Source organism: Dipodomys merriami, unplaced genomic scaffold (assembly GCF_024711535.1).
Source record: "Dipodomys merriami isolate MVZ:Mamm:240054 unplaced genomic scaffold, mDipMer1.0.p SCAF_41, whole genome shotgun sequence".
Lineage (NCBI taxonomy): Eukaryota > Metazoa > Chordata > Mammalia > Rodentia > Heteromyidae > Dipodomys > Dipodomys merriami.
Genome location: NW_027205715.1, coordinates 12,460,724 through 12,474,806, shown reverse-complemented (window position 1 = coordinate 12,474,806; position 14,083 = coordinate 12,460,724). Strand labels below are relative to the sequence as shown.

General features: G+C 44.2%; 1 protein-coding gene and 1 long non-coding RNA gene across 4 annotated transcripts in view; one reads left to right on the top strand and one right to left on the bottom strand.

The window, feature by feature from the left end:
- Positions 1-3,235, bottom strand: part of LOC138807056 (cytochrome b5 type B-like) — a 25,465-nt gene extending 22,230 nt beyond the window's left edge. For 2 of the 3 annotated variants that reach the window (XM_069992638.1, XM_069992639.1), the window contains exon 1: positions 2,989-3,235. In XM_069992638.1, the coding sequence (XP_069848739.1) occupies positions 2,989-3,150 (162 nt within the window). In that variant the 5' untranslated portion in view covers positions 3,151-3,235. The remainder of the gene's footprint in view (positions 1-2,988) is intronic. The other variant, XM_069992637.1, reaches the window with a different exon arrangement.
- On the top strand, positions 2,399-14,083 carry LOC138807058 (uncharacterized). The gene is made up of 3 exons (XR_011366035.1): positions 2,399-2,614; positions 11,686-11,825; positions 13,444-14,083. It is a non-coding gene; the product is annotated as an uncharacterized lncRNA (long non-coding RNA).

Genomic DNA, 14,083 nt, shown 5'->3' with positions numbered 1-14,083 from the left:
AAGCTAAGTATTACTCAAACCAGCAATCCTACCTTCTGGTGAGGTGGAGAAGGGAGGATCATGGTTCTAGGCCAAAACAGGCAAAAAGTTTCTCAAATTAACCAGTAAAAACACAGGCACCATGGTGCACACCTGACATCCCAGTTTTGTGGGAAGCATTAGTAGATAGACTGAAGGCCCCGCCAACCTGGCTGTAAATTCAAAACCCTATTTAAAAAATAATTAGGAAGTGGTGCTGTGGCTCAAGTGATAGAGTGATAGCCGTGAGCTAAAGAGCTCAGGGACAGTGCCCAAGGCCCAGAGTTCAAACTCACAACCAAAATTTTAAAAAAGTTCCTTGAGCTGGGAAGGTAGCTCAGTGGTAGAGCGCTTGCCTTGCATGCATGAGGCCCTGGGTTCGATTCCTCAGCACCATATAAGCAGAAAAAGCCAGAAATGTCACTGTGGCTCCAGTGGTAGAGAGCTAGCCTTGAGCTGAAGAACTCAGGGAGTTCAGGCCCCACAACCAACAAAAATAAATAAATATTAAAAATAGTTAAAGCAAAATGGAATGGGAGCATTACTTAGTGGTAGGCCTCTTGCTTAGAAAGCATAAGGCTCTAAGTTCAAACCCCAGTACTTCCAAAAACATACATATATAATTTTACACACACACACACACACACACACACACACACACACACACACACACACACACACACACACACACACACACACACACACACACACACACACACACCCCTAAATTTAAATAAGAAAAAAAAATAAGAAAAAATGCCAGTCAGGCACCAGTAGCTCACGCCTATAATCCTAACTACTTAGGAGGCTGAGATCTGAGGATCTCAGTTCAAAGCCAGCCCAGGAAGGAAAGTCCTTGAGACTCTTATCTCCAATAAACCACTCAGAAAACCAGAAGTGGCGCTGTGGCTCAAGTGGTAGAGCACTAGCCTTGAGCTGAAGAGCTAAGGGACAGCGCCAAGGCCCAGAGTTCAGGCCCCATGACAAAGAAAGAAAGAGAAAGAAAGAAAGAAAGAAAGAAAGAAAGAAAGAAAGAAAGAAAGAAAGAAAGAAAGAAAGAAAGAAAGAGAGAGAAAGAAAGAAAGAAAAAGAAAGAAAGGCAAGAAAGAGAAAGAGAGAAAGAAACAGAGAAAGAAACAGAGAAAGGAAGAGAGAAAGGAAGGAAGGAAGGAAGCAAGGAAGGAAGGAACGAAAGGAAGGAAGGAAAGGAAGGAAAAGAAAGGAAGAAAAGATGCCAATATAGGGGCTGGGAAGGTGGCTCAGTGGTAGAGCACTTGCCTTGCATGCCTGAGGCCCTGTTCGATTCCTCAGCACCACATAAGCAAAAAGAAAAAAGCCGGAAGTGGCGTTGCGGCTCAAGTGGTACAGCACTAGCCTTCAGCTGAAGAGCTGAGGGATAGCACCCATGCCCAGAGTTCAGACCCACGACCGGACCCAAAAAAAAAAAAAAAAAAAAAAAGATGCCAATATGCTACACATAGAAAAATTCCTAAATCCCTGAATTATTTCCCTAGAAATATTTGCACATATTCTGTTTGGGAAGCTAAGTTTTTAAAGCATTTATGGAATTGAGTCAGAGTGTAGCAATGAATGGAAAAACTATTTTACTAGCCCTCAAAATAATAGAAAAAAATATTTTCCTAGTAATTTGCCTCCGAGAAAATGAACAGGAAAAAAATTTCTCAGTTACAGTAAGGTTATATTATACAAAGCTAGTACAGGAAATTGACCACAGAATATTTTCTCTATTATAAAATAAGCACACATAAATCAAAGCTTCAAATTTATCTTTAGTGCCTGAACATCAGTAATTCTCTAGGGCTAGGGAGAATGATAACCACAGCAAAGGGACAAAGATAACTATTTAAGATAACGGAAATATTTTTTTCTTTTGGCAATGCTAGGGCATAAACTCAAGGCCTCATGCTTGCTAGAGCAAGTGCTCTACCCCATCTCCAACCCAAGTCTCTTATTTCTTAATCGGGTTTATAATGAGAAGGCTGAACACATTTGTCAAAGCTTATCAAGCATGTACATTTTATTTTTTCCGGTCCTGGGTCTTGAACTCTGGTCCTGGGTACTATGGGTGGGCTCCTTTTGGAGCTGTGGTTGAGCCACAGCCCACATCCGGCTTTTTCTGTGATTAATTGGAGATGAGAGTCTTTCCTGCCCAGGCAGGCTCTGAACCGTGATCCTCAGATCTCATCCTCCTGAGAAGCTAGGATTCCAGGCATGAGTCACCGGCGCCCGGCAACTATGTATATTTTAAATGGGTGCAAGTTATTGTATGTAAATTCTGTCAATAAAGTTACTTTAAATAAATATTTTTAAAAACTGTCTCCTTAAAAAAAAAATCACTCAGTTGCACAATGATCTCTGAGACTTGTGTAACCAAATCTAACACAGCAAGTTTGAAGAGTGAATCTTACTAGGTCAATGGTAAAGAAAAAAGTTCATCTCATGATCTTCTGGACTCAAGGTCAACTCGAAGCAGGAGAGAAAAAAAACATAATCCAGAAAAGAGGGCCTCAGATCCTCAAGAAAGTATTAATCCTCACACGGTTTTACTTCCGAAGGCATTCTGGAAAGATCACAGGTATGGGGCTCTTCCAACATGGGTTCGAACAGGGATCAGAACCTTGAGAGTGTATGACCTTGAGAGTTCTCTGCCTCTGAGCCTCAGTTTCCCTAGGTGTAAAATGGGACTGGTGATGGCCTACAGTTTAACCTAGCTCACAGAAGCTGCATAAGAAATGCACGCGATTACATAATTGGCAAGGGAATTGGTACTGGCTGTAGATCCTCGCCGATCTGCGACCTCCCGCCCCCGGCCCCCTGAGGGTCGCGGTCCCTTTGGTCCGCCTTATCGCCCACTGCCAGGCCTCGTTTCCTTCCTGTGCACGCTCGGGCCGCCCGGTCACCCCTCACCCTGCGGCTCCCGGGGGCCGCCCTCCCTCCTCCCCGCCCCACCTCGTTGAGGAAGCGGGTGACATCGTAGACTCGCCCGTGAATCACCAGCCACGTTTCCTTCGCGGTGTTGTGCTTCGCCACCTCCTCCATCCGATAGTAGGTGACGGACGTCTCGCCGTCCTGGCTTTTCCCGCCGCTGCCGCTAGTTCCCGTGGTCGCCATTGAGACACAGACACCTCTTCCAGGCTGCTAGGGTTGCTGCAGCCTTTACTTCCTAGAGATGGAGACGGCTCTTGGCCCTTCTCGGCTTCCGTAACCGGGTTGCACGCCTGGTCTGAGGCCGGACGAGCCAATCAGGGTCGTCCAACCCCTCCAATCTGACCAATCACAGGCGGAGATTTTGGAGCGGTGCCCAAAAGCTTCTCGGGGGCAGGTGTCTCCTCAGGAGACATTTCCACACACAGGTACGCGCACCCATGGCTGATCTGCGTTCTGCTGAGCCCCCAAACCGGGGCCCAGGTCTCCAGAATCCTTCCTGCTTCCCTTCCCATTCGTCCCACCACGCTTCCCTTCCCAGTTTCCCCCATCACTAGGCAAGGCATGTACTGAAGCCACGTGTTCATATCCCGCCTGATCCCAGGCTGTATCTGTCCAATCCCCTCTCCCTCCAGGCTCAGTTTCCTCACCGGTAAAATGGGTGTGAGAGCCTCTGCCTTCCTAAGGGGTTGGCACTTTAAATGAATGTGCCTGTAAAACGCTTAGCACACAGTAATCGAATAACCGGTGTTAGAGATTCAGGGTGACTGGCCTGAGGCCTCAAGACTGTGATTAGGAGTTAAGTTATGGAACCCCAAGGTTCACCACTACTAAGAATCTGATTTTTAAATGAATTTCTTTAGTGATCAGGACCTGTCTGCACTGTTTTAGATTCTTTGTGGCCTAAAATAGAATTCACTTTAGCTGTCCCTTCACCAGAGGTCCTAACATCTTGGAATTCCAAGTTTGGTTAACGAATTGGCTGGGAAGTGGCTCAGTGGTAGAGCGCTTGCCTTGCATGCATGAGGCCCTGGGTTCGATTCCTCAGCACCACATAAGCAAAAAGAAAAAAGCCGGAAGTGGCGCTGTGGCTCAAGTGGTAGAGTGCTAGCCTTGAGCTGAGGAGCTGAGGGACAGCGCCCAGGCTAAGAGTTCAGGGACTACGACTGGACCCCCCCAAAAAAAAAAAAATATATATATATATAATATTACCTGTTAAGCCGTCAGTTGTAGAGTGCTTACCTGGTGCACGCAAGGCCCTGGGTTCTATCCCTAATATTGGTGTGGGGGGGGGAGCGCATATATATATATACACACATATATATGAATGTATATATACATATATACACACGTATACATTCTCAATTTTTACCAAATAACCACTTTTATTTGGCAGTACTGGAGTTTCAGCTCAAGGCTACACAATTGCTATGACTTAAGCCATACCTCCCCACATTGCTCCGAGTTTGTTTTGTTTTGTTTTATGCAGGCACTAGGGCTTGAAGTCTAGGACCCTTGGCCTTTTCACTCAAGAATGATATTCTGACACTTTAGCCACACCTCCACTCCTAGGTTTTTGTTGCCTCATGGACTTTTCTGCCTGGGCTGGCTTTGAACCGCGATCCTCAGATCTCAGCCTCCTGAGTAGCTAGGATCATACACATGAGTGAGTGGCTCTGGTTATTTTTGAGATAGGGTCTTGGTTTCTGCCCAGATCACAATCCTCCTACTTAATGTTTCCCACCACCTGATATGACAGTGCACACTATCCTACCCAGGTTTTCTGTTGAAATGGGGTCTTCCAAACTTTTTCCCAGGTTGGCCTCAAGCAAGCTTCTCTCTTCCTGATATCAGCCTTCTGGAATAGCTAGGATTACAAACATTAGTCACTGTACTTGACTTTTTTTTTTTTTTTTGTCAGTTGTGGAGCTTGAAATTTGGGCCTGAGTGCTGTCCCTGAGCTCTTCAACTCAAGGCAAGTGCTGTACCCCTTGAGCCACAGTGCCACTTCTGGTTTTCTGGTGGTTTATTGAAAATAAGAGTCTCACTGACATTCCTGTCCTGGCGGCTTCAAATTGTAATTCTCAGATCTCAGCCTCCTGAGTAGCTAGGATTACAGGCGTGAGCCACTGGCACCAGGCATACTTGGCACTTTTTATGCAGAGTATGTCCATTGTGCATATTGCTTTATTCACTTAACAATTTTGCATACCTGTTTCGAGAAAGTTTAAACTCAATATGCAGCCCAAACTGACATTGAACTCCCCATCTTCCGGCCGTAAGCCTCCCAAGAGCTGGGATTATAGGTGTGCACTACCACACCTATTTAGGGATTCTTTTCATTAAAGTTAAGCCAGGTGCAGTGACTCATGTCTGTAATCCTAGCTACTCAGGAGGCTGAGATCTGAGGATCGTGGTTCAAAGCCAGCCCAGGCAGGAAAGTCCCTGATACTCTTATCTCCAACAAACCAGAAGTGGCACTGTGGCTCAAGTGGTAGAGTGTTTGCCTTGAGCTAAAGAGCTGAGGGACAGTGCCCAGGCCCTGAATTCAAGCCCCATGATCGACACACAAAAAAAAATTTTTTTTAAAGAAGATAATCAAATTAGTCAACTACACAATTGTCAGTTTTTCCTCTAATCTTTTGGCAAAGGGCTACCTTGAAAAATCATTTTTCCATACACACAAAGTTTCCTTTATCAAGGCTTTGCCCTTGGAATGTTCCAGTTGCCTTTGGTCAATGACATTTCTCTGCTGTGTTAAAGATAAGTAACCCACAGGTCTCCATGATGAGTCAATTAGCCTTCAGTGTACTTTTTTTGTAGGACACGCTGGGGTTTGAACTGAGGGCACTTGCTTGCTAAGCATATTCTCTACCACTAAGATACACACCAGCCATAATAATTTATTTTAAATCAACTTTATCAAGATACCATTTATATGCCCTTATGTATTTTTTTATTTATTGCTTTCTCAAGGGTGTGGCTAGAGAGATAAAAATAGTTATGGGTTAAATAAATTGCTTCAACTAACTACTGATATAGAACCTCCTGGTTCATTGTTACAATTTCATAGTTTTCCACTGTTCAGTACTCATAGTTTGGCATAAATATACCATAAGTTAAGGAGTTTCCTATTGATGCTTATTTGGGTCATTTCCAGTTTTGTTTGTTTTTTTGGTGTTTTTTGTTTTTTGTCGGTCGTGGATCTTGAACTCTGGGCCTAGGCACTGTCCCTCAGCACTTCAGCTCAAGGCTAGCGCTCTACCACTTGAGCCACAGAACCACTTCCAGCTTTTTCTGTTTATGTGGTGCTGAGGAATCGAACCCAGAGCCTCATACATGCAAGGCAAGCACTCTACCACTGAGCCACCTTCCCAGCCTCCAGTTTTTTTTTTTATTTTATTTAATTTTTTGGGTGGTACTGAGGTTTGAATTCAAGGCCTGTTTGCTAGGCAGGTACATGACCATGGAAGACATACCTCCAGCTCTTGTTTCTAGCCTTTTGAAATTACAGACAACATACTTCATTATTTGCATGTACAAGAAAGAATAAGAGGGAGCCTGGTGCTGGTGGCTCACGCCTGTAATCCTAGCTACTCAGGAGGCTGAGATCTGAGGATCGTGGTTCAAAGCCAGCCCAGGCAGGAGAGACTGTGAGACTCCTATCTCCAATAAACCACCAGAAAACCGGAAGTGGCGCTGTAGCTCAAGTGGTAGAGCGCTCGCCTTGAGCTGAAGAGCTGAGGGACAGCGCCCAGGCCCAGAGTTCAAGCCCCACAACTGACAAAAAAAAATAATAATAATAATAAGAGGGCTGGGAAGATGGCTCAGTGGTAGAGCACTTGCCTTGCATGCTCAAGGCCCTGGGTTCGATTCCTCAGCACCACATAAACAGAAAAAGCCGGAAGTGGTTCTGTGGCTCAAGTGGTAGAGCTCTAGCCTTGAGCTGAAGAGCTGAGGGACAGCGCCCAGGCCCAGAGTTCAGGCCCCACGACCAGACCCCCCAAAAAAAGAAAGAAAGAATAAGAGCCGGGCACTGACAACTCACACCTGTAATCCTAGCTACTCAGGAGGCTGAGATCTGAGGATGCCGTTCAAAGCCAGCCAGGGTAGTAAAGTCAGTGAAAATCTTAACTCCAATAAACCACCAGAAAACCGGAAGTGATGCTGTAGTTCTAGTGGTAGAGCTCTAGCCTTGAGCTGAAGAGCTGAGGGACAGCACTTAGGCCCAGAGTTCAAGCCCCACGACCGACAAAAAAAAAAAAAAGAAACAAAAAATAAGACTTCTAAATCAAAGGCATTTGTACTGTTAGTAGTCACACCAATTTATATGCTCACTGGCAATGTGTTTGAGTGCTAGTTTGCTCAGCTCAACAAAGTGTGTTAGTAAAGTTTTCAAATTAAACTGATCATACATTTTAAAAATTTACATCACACTGTAGTTTCAGAAAGGAATTTACTAACCTTTCTCCCAATCAAGTGCTAGAAAACAATTCTTTTTTTTGGTGGGGGGGGGTCCGGTCGTGGGGCCTGAACTCTGGGCCTGGGCGCTGTCCCTCAGCTCTTCAGCTCAAGGCTAGCACTCTACCACATGAGCCACAGCGCCACTTCCGGCTTTTTTTTTCTTCTGCTTATGTGGTGCTAAGGAATCAAACCCAGGGCCTCATGCATGCAAGGCAAGCACTCTACCACTGAGCCACCTTCCCAGCCCTGAAAAACAATTCTTATATATGGCTTGATTTTCTTTCTTCTTTATTTCTTCTTCTTTCCTTTCTTTTTTTTTTTTTTTTTTTTTTTTTTTTGTACTTGGGTTTGAATTCAGGTCTTTGCTTTTGCTAGGCAAGCACACTACTGCTGAGCTATACCTCTGGTCCATTTTTACACTGTTTATTTTGAATTAGCCACCATGACTGGACCCACCTTTTTATTTTACACTTCCTACAGTTGCTGGGTTAACAGACACATACCAACACTCCCAACTATTATTTGAGATGGGGTCTTGTGACCTTGTTGCCTAGATTGGCCCCAGACCACAGTTTTCTTTCTGTTTACTAAGTAGCTAGGCTTATAGGCATGAGCCACTACTGCACAGCTTGAGATAGCCCAATTTCTAAATATCAATCATGACTCTCTCTTGGAGGATAACCCCTCTGTGTAGAATAGTGTCTCCTACCCCAACTTTTTATATATAGTACTACTCAGGATTGAACCCAGGACCCTGGCATATGATAAGCAAACACCCTCTGACTTACTTGAACCATATGTCAAATTTTTCTCTGTGTGTGTGTGTGTGTGTGTGTGTGTGTGTGTGTGTGTGTGTGTGTTAGATCTTGTTTGTTGGTTTGCTTTGGTTTTGGGTTTTTGTTTTTTTTTTTTGTCGGTTGTGGGGCTTGAACTCTGGGCCTGGGCGCTGTCCTTGTGCTCTTCAGCTCAAGGTGAGCGCTCTACCACTTGAGCCACAACACCACTTCCGGTTTTCTAGCCGTTTATTGGAAATAAGAGTCTCACGAACTTTCCTGCCCAGGCTGACTTTGAACTGCGATCCTCAGATCTTAGCCTCCTGAGTAGCTAGGATTACAGGCGAGAGCCACCGGCACCTGGCTTAGTTTTGGGTTTGAGATATGTTCTAACTTTGTGCAAGCTGGCCTTGAACTGGAGATCCTTCTTTCTCTACCTTCTGAGTAGCTGGGGTTATAGACACGTGCTAGCATTCTCAGTCTCATATTGATCTTCTCCGGATGTTAACTTAACTATCAGCACCCAAATAAGGCCTAAGCTAGTCACCTTGTCCTGATGATCACCTAGTCTCTAGAAAATTGTCCTACTCTCCTCTCCATGAAACTTATGACAACATAATCTGTTCTGATGTGTGTATTGGTTCATCTGTATGCCTATCATTGTATTCTCACTGACATGGTGCTTGGCACACAGTAGGTACTTAAGAACCATCTTTTGACTTGCTAACGTCCAGCTTCTAAAATGAGGGGAAAGCAGGGAAAACTCTCAACAGCCTTTTGTGCTATTGGAGTGTGAGAAAGGAATTTGGCCCTGCTGCTGGGTTGAAAGTGCCTTCAGGCAGCTCCAAAGCTAATCCTTTATTCTCAACTCATTTTAACTTTGCGCTGACTTTGAGCAGTGGACGTGAGACCCACTCCCGGTTAAGTTCAGGTTAGGTTTGGGACACTGAAATATTTTCTTTCATCCATAATCATTAGATCAAGGCCTATAAATCAACTCATTAAGACACAAAACACAAACAAGGTCATAATTTGTTTCTTCCTGCCCTCTGTTTTTCTTGGCATGGAAAAACTCAAGCTTTTCCTGACTGGAGATGGGTAATGACACTAGGGGGTGATTCATTAAAAGCAGCCTAAGTAACTGGCCTTTTATTTCATCTCATTCTTTCCCCTTATTGTCCCAATTCATGTAAGGAAACACGTTGAATAAAATAATCCTCCTGCTGATAAAGAACTTTCCTTTGACTTTGTGTTCACGTACAGCTATATGTTCCCAGGATCAAGTTCTTGGAACTGGAGAGGCCTAGTTAGGAAGGAATGGTAGATGGAGATTGCTGGTAGAGAAGGAAGGCTGAGAGCCTTGTGAAAGTCACTTTTCTTACCATCTGTTCTCTCTCTCTCTCTCTCTTCCTCTCTCCATCCATCCCTCCCTTTCTTTTTCTCCCTCTCTCTTTACTCATGTTTAGGTTTTTCACTTAACGCTGGCATCCTACCACTTGAGCCATAGCTCTACACTTGCAGCCTTTTGGTAGTTAGAGATAAGAAACTCAGGGACTTAAGCTGGGCGCTGGTAACTCACACCTGTAATCTTAGCTACTCAGGAGGCTGAGATCTGAGGATCACAGTTCAAAGCCAGCCCAGGCAGGAATGTCTGTGAGACTCTTATCTCCAAGAAGTGGCACTGTGGCTCAAGCGGTGGAGTGCTCGCTGAGGGACAGTGCCCAAGCCCAGAGGTCAAGCCCCACGACTGACAGAAAAAAAAAACAACTCATGGACTTTCCTATCCCCGTTGGTTTCCAACTTCCATCCTCCCATCTCAGCCTCCCGAACAGCGAGATTACAGGTGTGAGCCACTGGCATCTGGATCTTATCATCTTTTCTTAACATCTCTTCTGACCCCAAGGACCCTGACCATACGACAGGGGTCAAGTATGGCCATAAGTTTGATCTAGGGGTCTCAGTTGTTTGCCTCTACAATGTCATGATACCAGCACCTTCTTCTCAAATGAGTGCCGTTCATTTCAACTATTCCTAAGGCCAAGAGAAAGGAAGGTGGTAAAATTTAAAAACATAATTATAGTACATATACATCATATTAAGAGAAACAGCAAACTGAGTGTGGTAGTACACACTTTAATCCCAGCTACAGAGGAGGTAGAGATAGGAGGTTCAAAGGTTTGAGGTCAGTCTGGGCCACATAGGAACACCTTGTCTCAAAACAAAAAAAAAGGATCTGAGTATGTATAATCCTAGCTACACAGGAGGTACAGAGAGAAGAATCACAGTGTGAGACCAGTCCATGGAAAGCACTAAACACACTAAAGCAAGGAAGGGCTGGCGGTATAGCTCAAGTGGCAGAGCACTTGCCTAGCAGGTATGAAGCTCTGAATTCAAGCATCAGTACTACAATCAAAAGAGAACCAGATGCCAGTGACCCATCCTAGCTAGCTACCTGGAGACTGAGATCTAAGAATCACAGTTCAATATCAGTCTAGGCAGGAAAGTCCATGAGATTCTTATTTCTAGTTAACCACAAAAAAGCTAGAAGTGGAACTGTGGCTCAAATGGTAGAGTGCCGGCCTTTAGTGTAAAAGCTAAGGGATAGAATCCCTGAGTTCAAGCCTTAGTATTGACACAAAGAGAGAGAAAAAGAGAGAGATTTCATATTCATTATCTACACTATATATACTTCTCAATTATTTGAACTACTTATCTAAAATTTTTAAAGGACTAATGAAAAAACATATTCATGTACACATATGTACCCCATAAGTATCTAAGATAGATAGATAGATAGATAGATAGATAGATAGATAGATAGATAGATAGATAGATAGATGATAGAGGCTGGGCAGTAACAAATCAAAATACTAACAATCTCACAGTCAAGAGTTTGAGTTGATTTTAGCTTTCCTCTTTATACACACGTGCACGTGAACACACACACACAGAGTTCATTTCAAAGATTGTACTTTACTCTTGCAATTGAAAATCAGTAAAAACTTTGAAGTTGGTCTGTGAGCCACAACCTTGTGTACCACTCTGGAAGTGGAACAATTTATTTTCCAAAAGAGCTAAATGGGGGGACGGCGAGGTGGGGGAGACATGTGACTACCATCCCAGTCAGAGTGAGACCGTGGAAAAGTACCAGGGACGCCCCACCCTGCACATGGTTCGGGTGCACTGGCGCAGGCCACTGTTGGGTCACCTCTCCATTGTTTCTCTGTGTAATCACAGGTCCTCGCACGGCTGTTGTAAGTAAACCTAGCTGCCTTGCCTTTCTGGTGACTTCCCTCCGAACCTACTGCAAGCATGTATTTCACTGTCTCTGTGAACTCCCAAGGCCAGCTGTTCCTTGCTGCCTGAGTTGGGAACCCAGCCAGGAAAAAGAAGATTAGAGACTGGGTCCCCGATGCTCTGAAGCAGTACTTCTAGTTGGCTTTTGAGAAGGAATTTAATAAATAGCAGACCTCTTTCTTCCTAGGCTCTAAATCAATCAAAGAGGAAAGGAAGAAAAAAAAAAAGCTGGTTATCTGCTGATGAAGACTAGAGACTGTGGCAGAGTATAAATGTCTAATAAGCTCCCTTATGTCTGTATTAAACGAACTTGTCCACCAGTCCCAGGTAAAAATGGACCAGGGTGCCGCTCTCTAGAGTGGGTAGAACTCAGAACCTTTTCTTTTTCCTGTGTGTGTGTGTGTGTGTGTGTGTGTGTGTGTGTGTGTGTGTGTGTGTGTGTGTGTGTGTGTGTGTGTGTGTGTGTGTGTGTGTGTGTGTGTGTGTGTGTGTGTGTGTGTGTGTGTGTGAACTGAGCTTGAACTCAGGGCCTAGGCATTGCCTCTAAGCTTTTTTTCTCTTTTTTTTTTTTTTGGTCAGTCATGTGACTTGAACTCTGGACCTACGCGCTTGTCCCTCAGCTCTTCAGCTCAAGGCTAATGCTCTACCACTTGAATCACAGGGCCATTTCCACACACTTTCCTTCCCGGGCTGGCTTTGAACTGTGATCCTCCGATCTCAGCCTCCTGAGTAGCTAGGATTACAGGTATCAGCCACCGGAGCCCAGCTAGCTTTTTCTCTTAATGCTAGTGCTGCACCGCTTGAGCTTGGCTTTTTGGTGATTAATTAGAGATAAGAGCCTTGCAGACTTTCCTGCTTAGGCTGGATTCAAACCACAGTCCTCAGATCTCAGCCGCCTGAGTATGAAGGATTACAGGCATGAGCCACAGGCATCTGGCTCTTTTTTTGTTTTTTTGGTAGGGCTGGAGATCAAACCCATGGCCTTGCTCATACTAGGCAAGTTTCCAGCACCAAGCTACCCCCTCCTATTCCTCTCGTAACCTCTAAAGCCCAAGAAGAAGAAGGCGCTTAGAGGCCCAAGCCCAGTTTCTCCTAATACCCCCCTTTTCCCCTTTCCCTTTGTGTAGAGTAAAGAGTGAAGAGGATCTGGAGCTTTGTAGTAGTTACAGGCCCTCCACAACCACAGGGAATATCTGTAATGGAAGGAAGGACATTCCTCTCCAAAAGTTGTATTTCTAGGATTGTAGAACACTTTGGAGGTTGGGGGAGTGGGTGTGAAGCAAACTCTAAACCATTATCTCAGAAAAATGCATTTTGATACTGATGCAGACTTGGGCACTTATTGTTCATATCTGCCAGCCTTTCCCTTGCTTCTGGTTTTAGCAGCTCATCTTTGAAGAAACCTGACTCCTCTATTTGACCTGAAAGTGATGGAGCTGCCAGTCAGTATGCTCCGCCCCCTTGGTGTTAGGGTTGGGCTATATGTTTGTTTCAAGCTGTCCAATCAGCAAAGCCTATTTTCTTGGCTCTCTTGTTTTATGAATGTGCACAGGATTTAAGACAGCCAATCAGGGAAAGGGAACTAAGGAGATGGGTAAAAAAAAGACTACTAGTTTCTATTTTAAGAATACTAAACTAGGGCCAAAGGCATGGTTCAAGTGGTAAAACAAATGGCAAACAAGCACCAGCTCTGAGTTCAAAATCCCAGCACCCCCCCCAAAAAAAAAACAAAAAACAAAACAAAAGGTATACTAGAAAGAAAAAAAATAAAGAAAAGCTAGACCTCACTGTAGCTGTTTCCTTTTCCAAGTGGAAAAGAAGACTGGAGCCCAACACCATAGAAAGGTGTCATGGGAACACTGTTGAACACTTGAATCCAGTCATAAATGAATTCTTTTGTCTGGTTATGAGAACTACTAACTTTACTTTTTTTTTTCCTCTCAAGGCAGTATGAGAAAAACTTCTGCCTCCACTCCACTCGGCCTCCACTCTACAGAGGTGCTCAGGTTATGAGCCCAAACTGCCACTGGAAGTTAAGAATTCCTTCTGTCACTAGTGCCCATTATAAACTTGGAATCCGATCAAGTATTCCGAAATGCTCCAGCAGATCTGGCTGCCACCTTAGCTTTTGGAGCAGTGTACTCATTTCTTCTCTTCGGCCCTGTTTCTGCTTGTCAGCATTTGGACACTATCGTGAAAAGACAAGCCAGCGGGCATATAGTTGAAGAGAAAACAAGACACATGGGTGTGTTAGAATGCAGGAAATGCTAGAAAAGTGTCTACTTCACTCGAGAAGGGACAGATTATGATCAAGTTCAACATCCCCTATTCTCTTTACCTAATGGATGGGAGCTAGAGGTGGGAAAGGGAGGGAAAAAAATCCCAAAGAGGATAAATGGGCAAAGTTAATTTGCAAGAAGCACTACAAATTTGATGCAAGATTATATAGGAAATGTCTCTCTGGCATAATAATTTACCTTTAAGCATTTCCTTTCGGTTGGTTATTAGGCGTTATTTGTATTAAAGCAATTCAAGATGGTGGATTTTATTTTTAAGGCCATTTTATACATTCTAAACCACTGAGA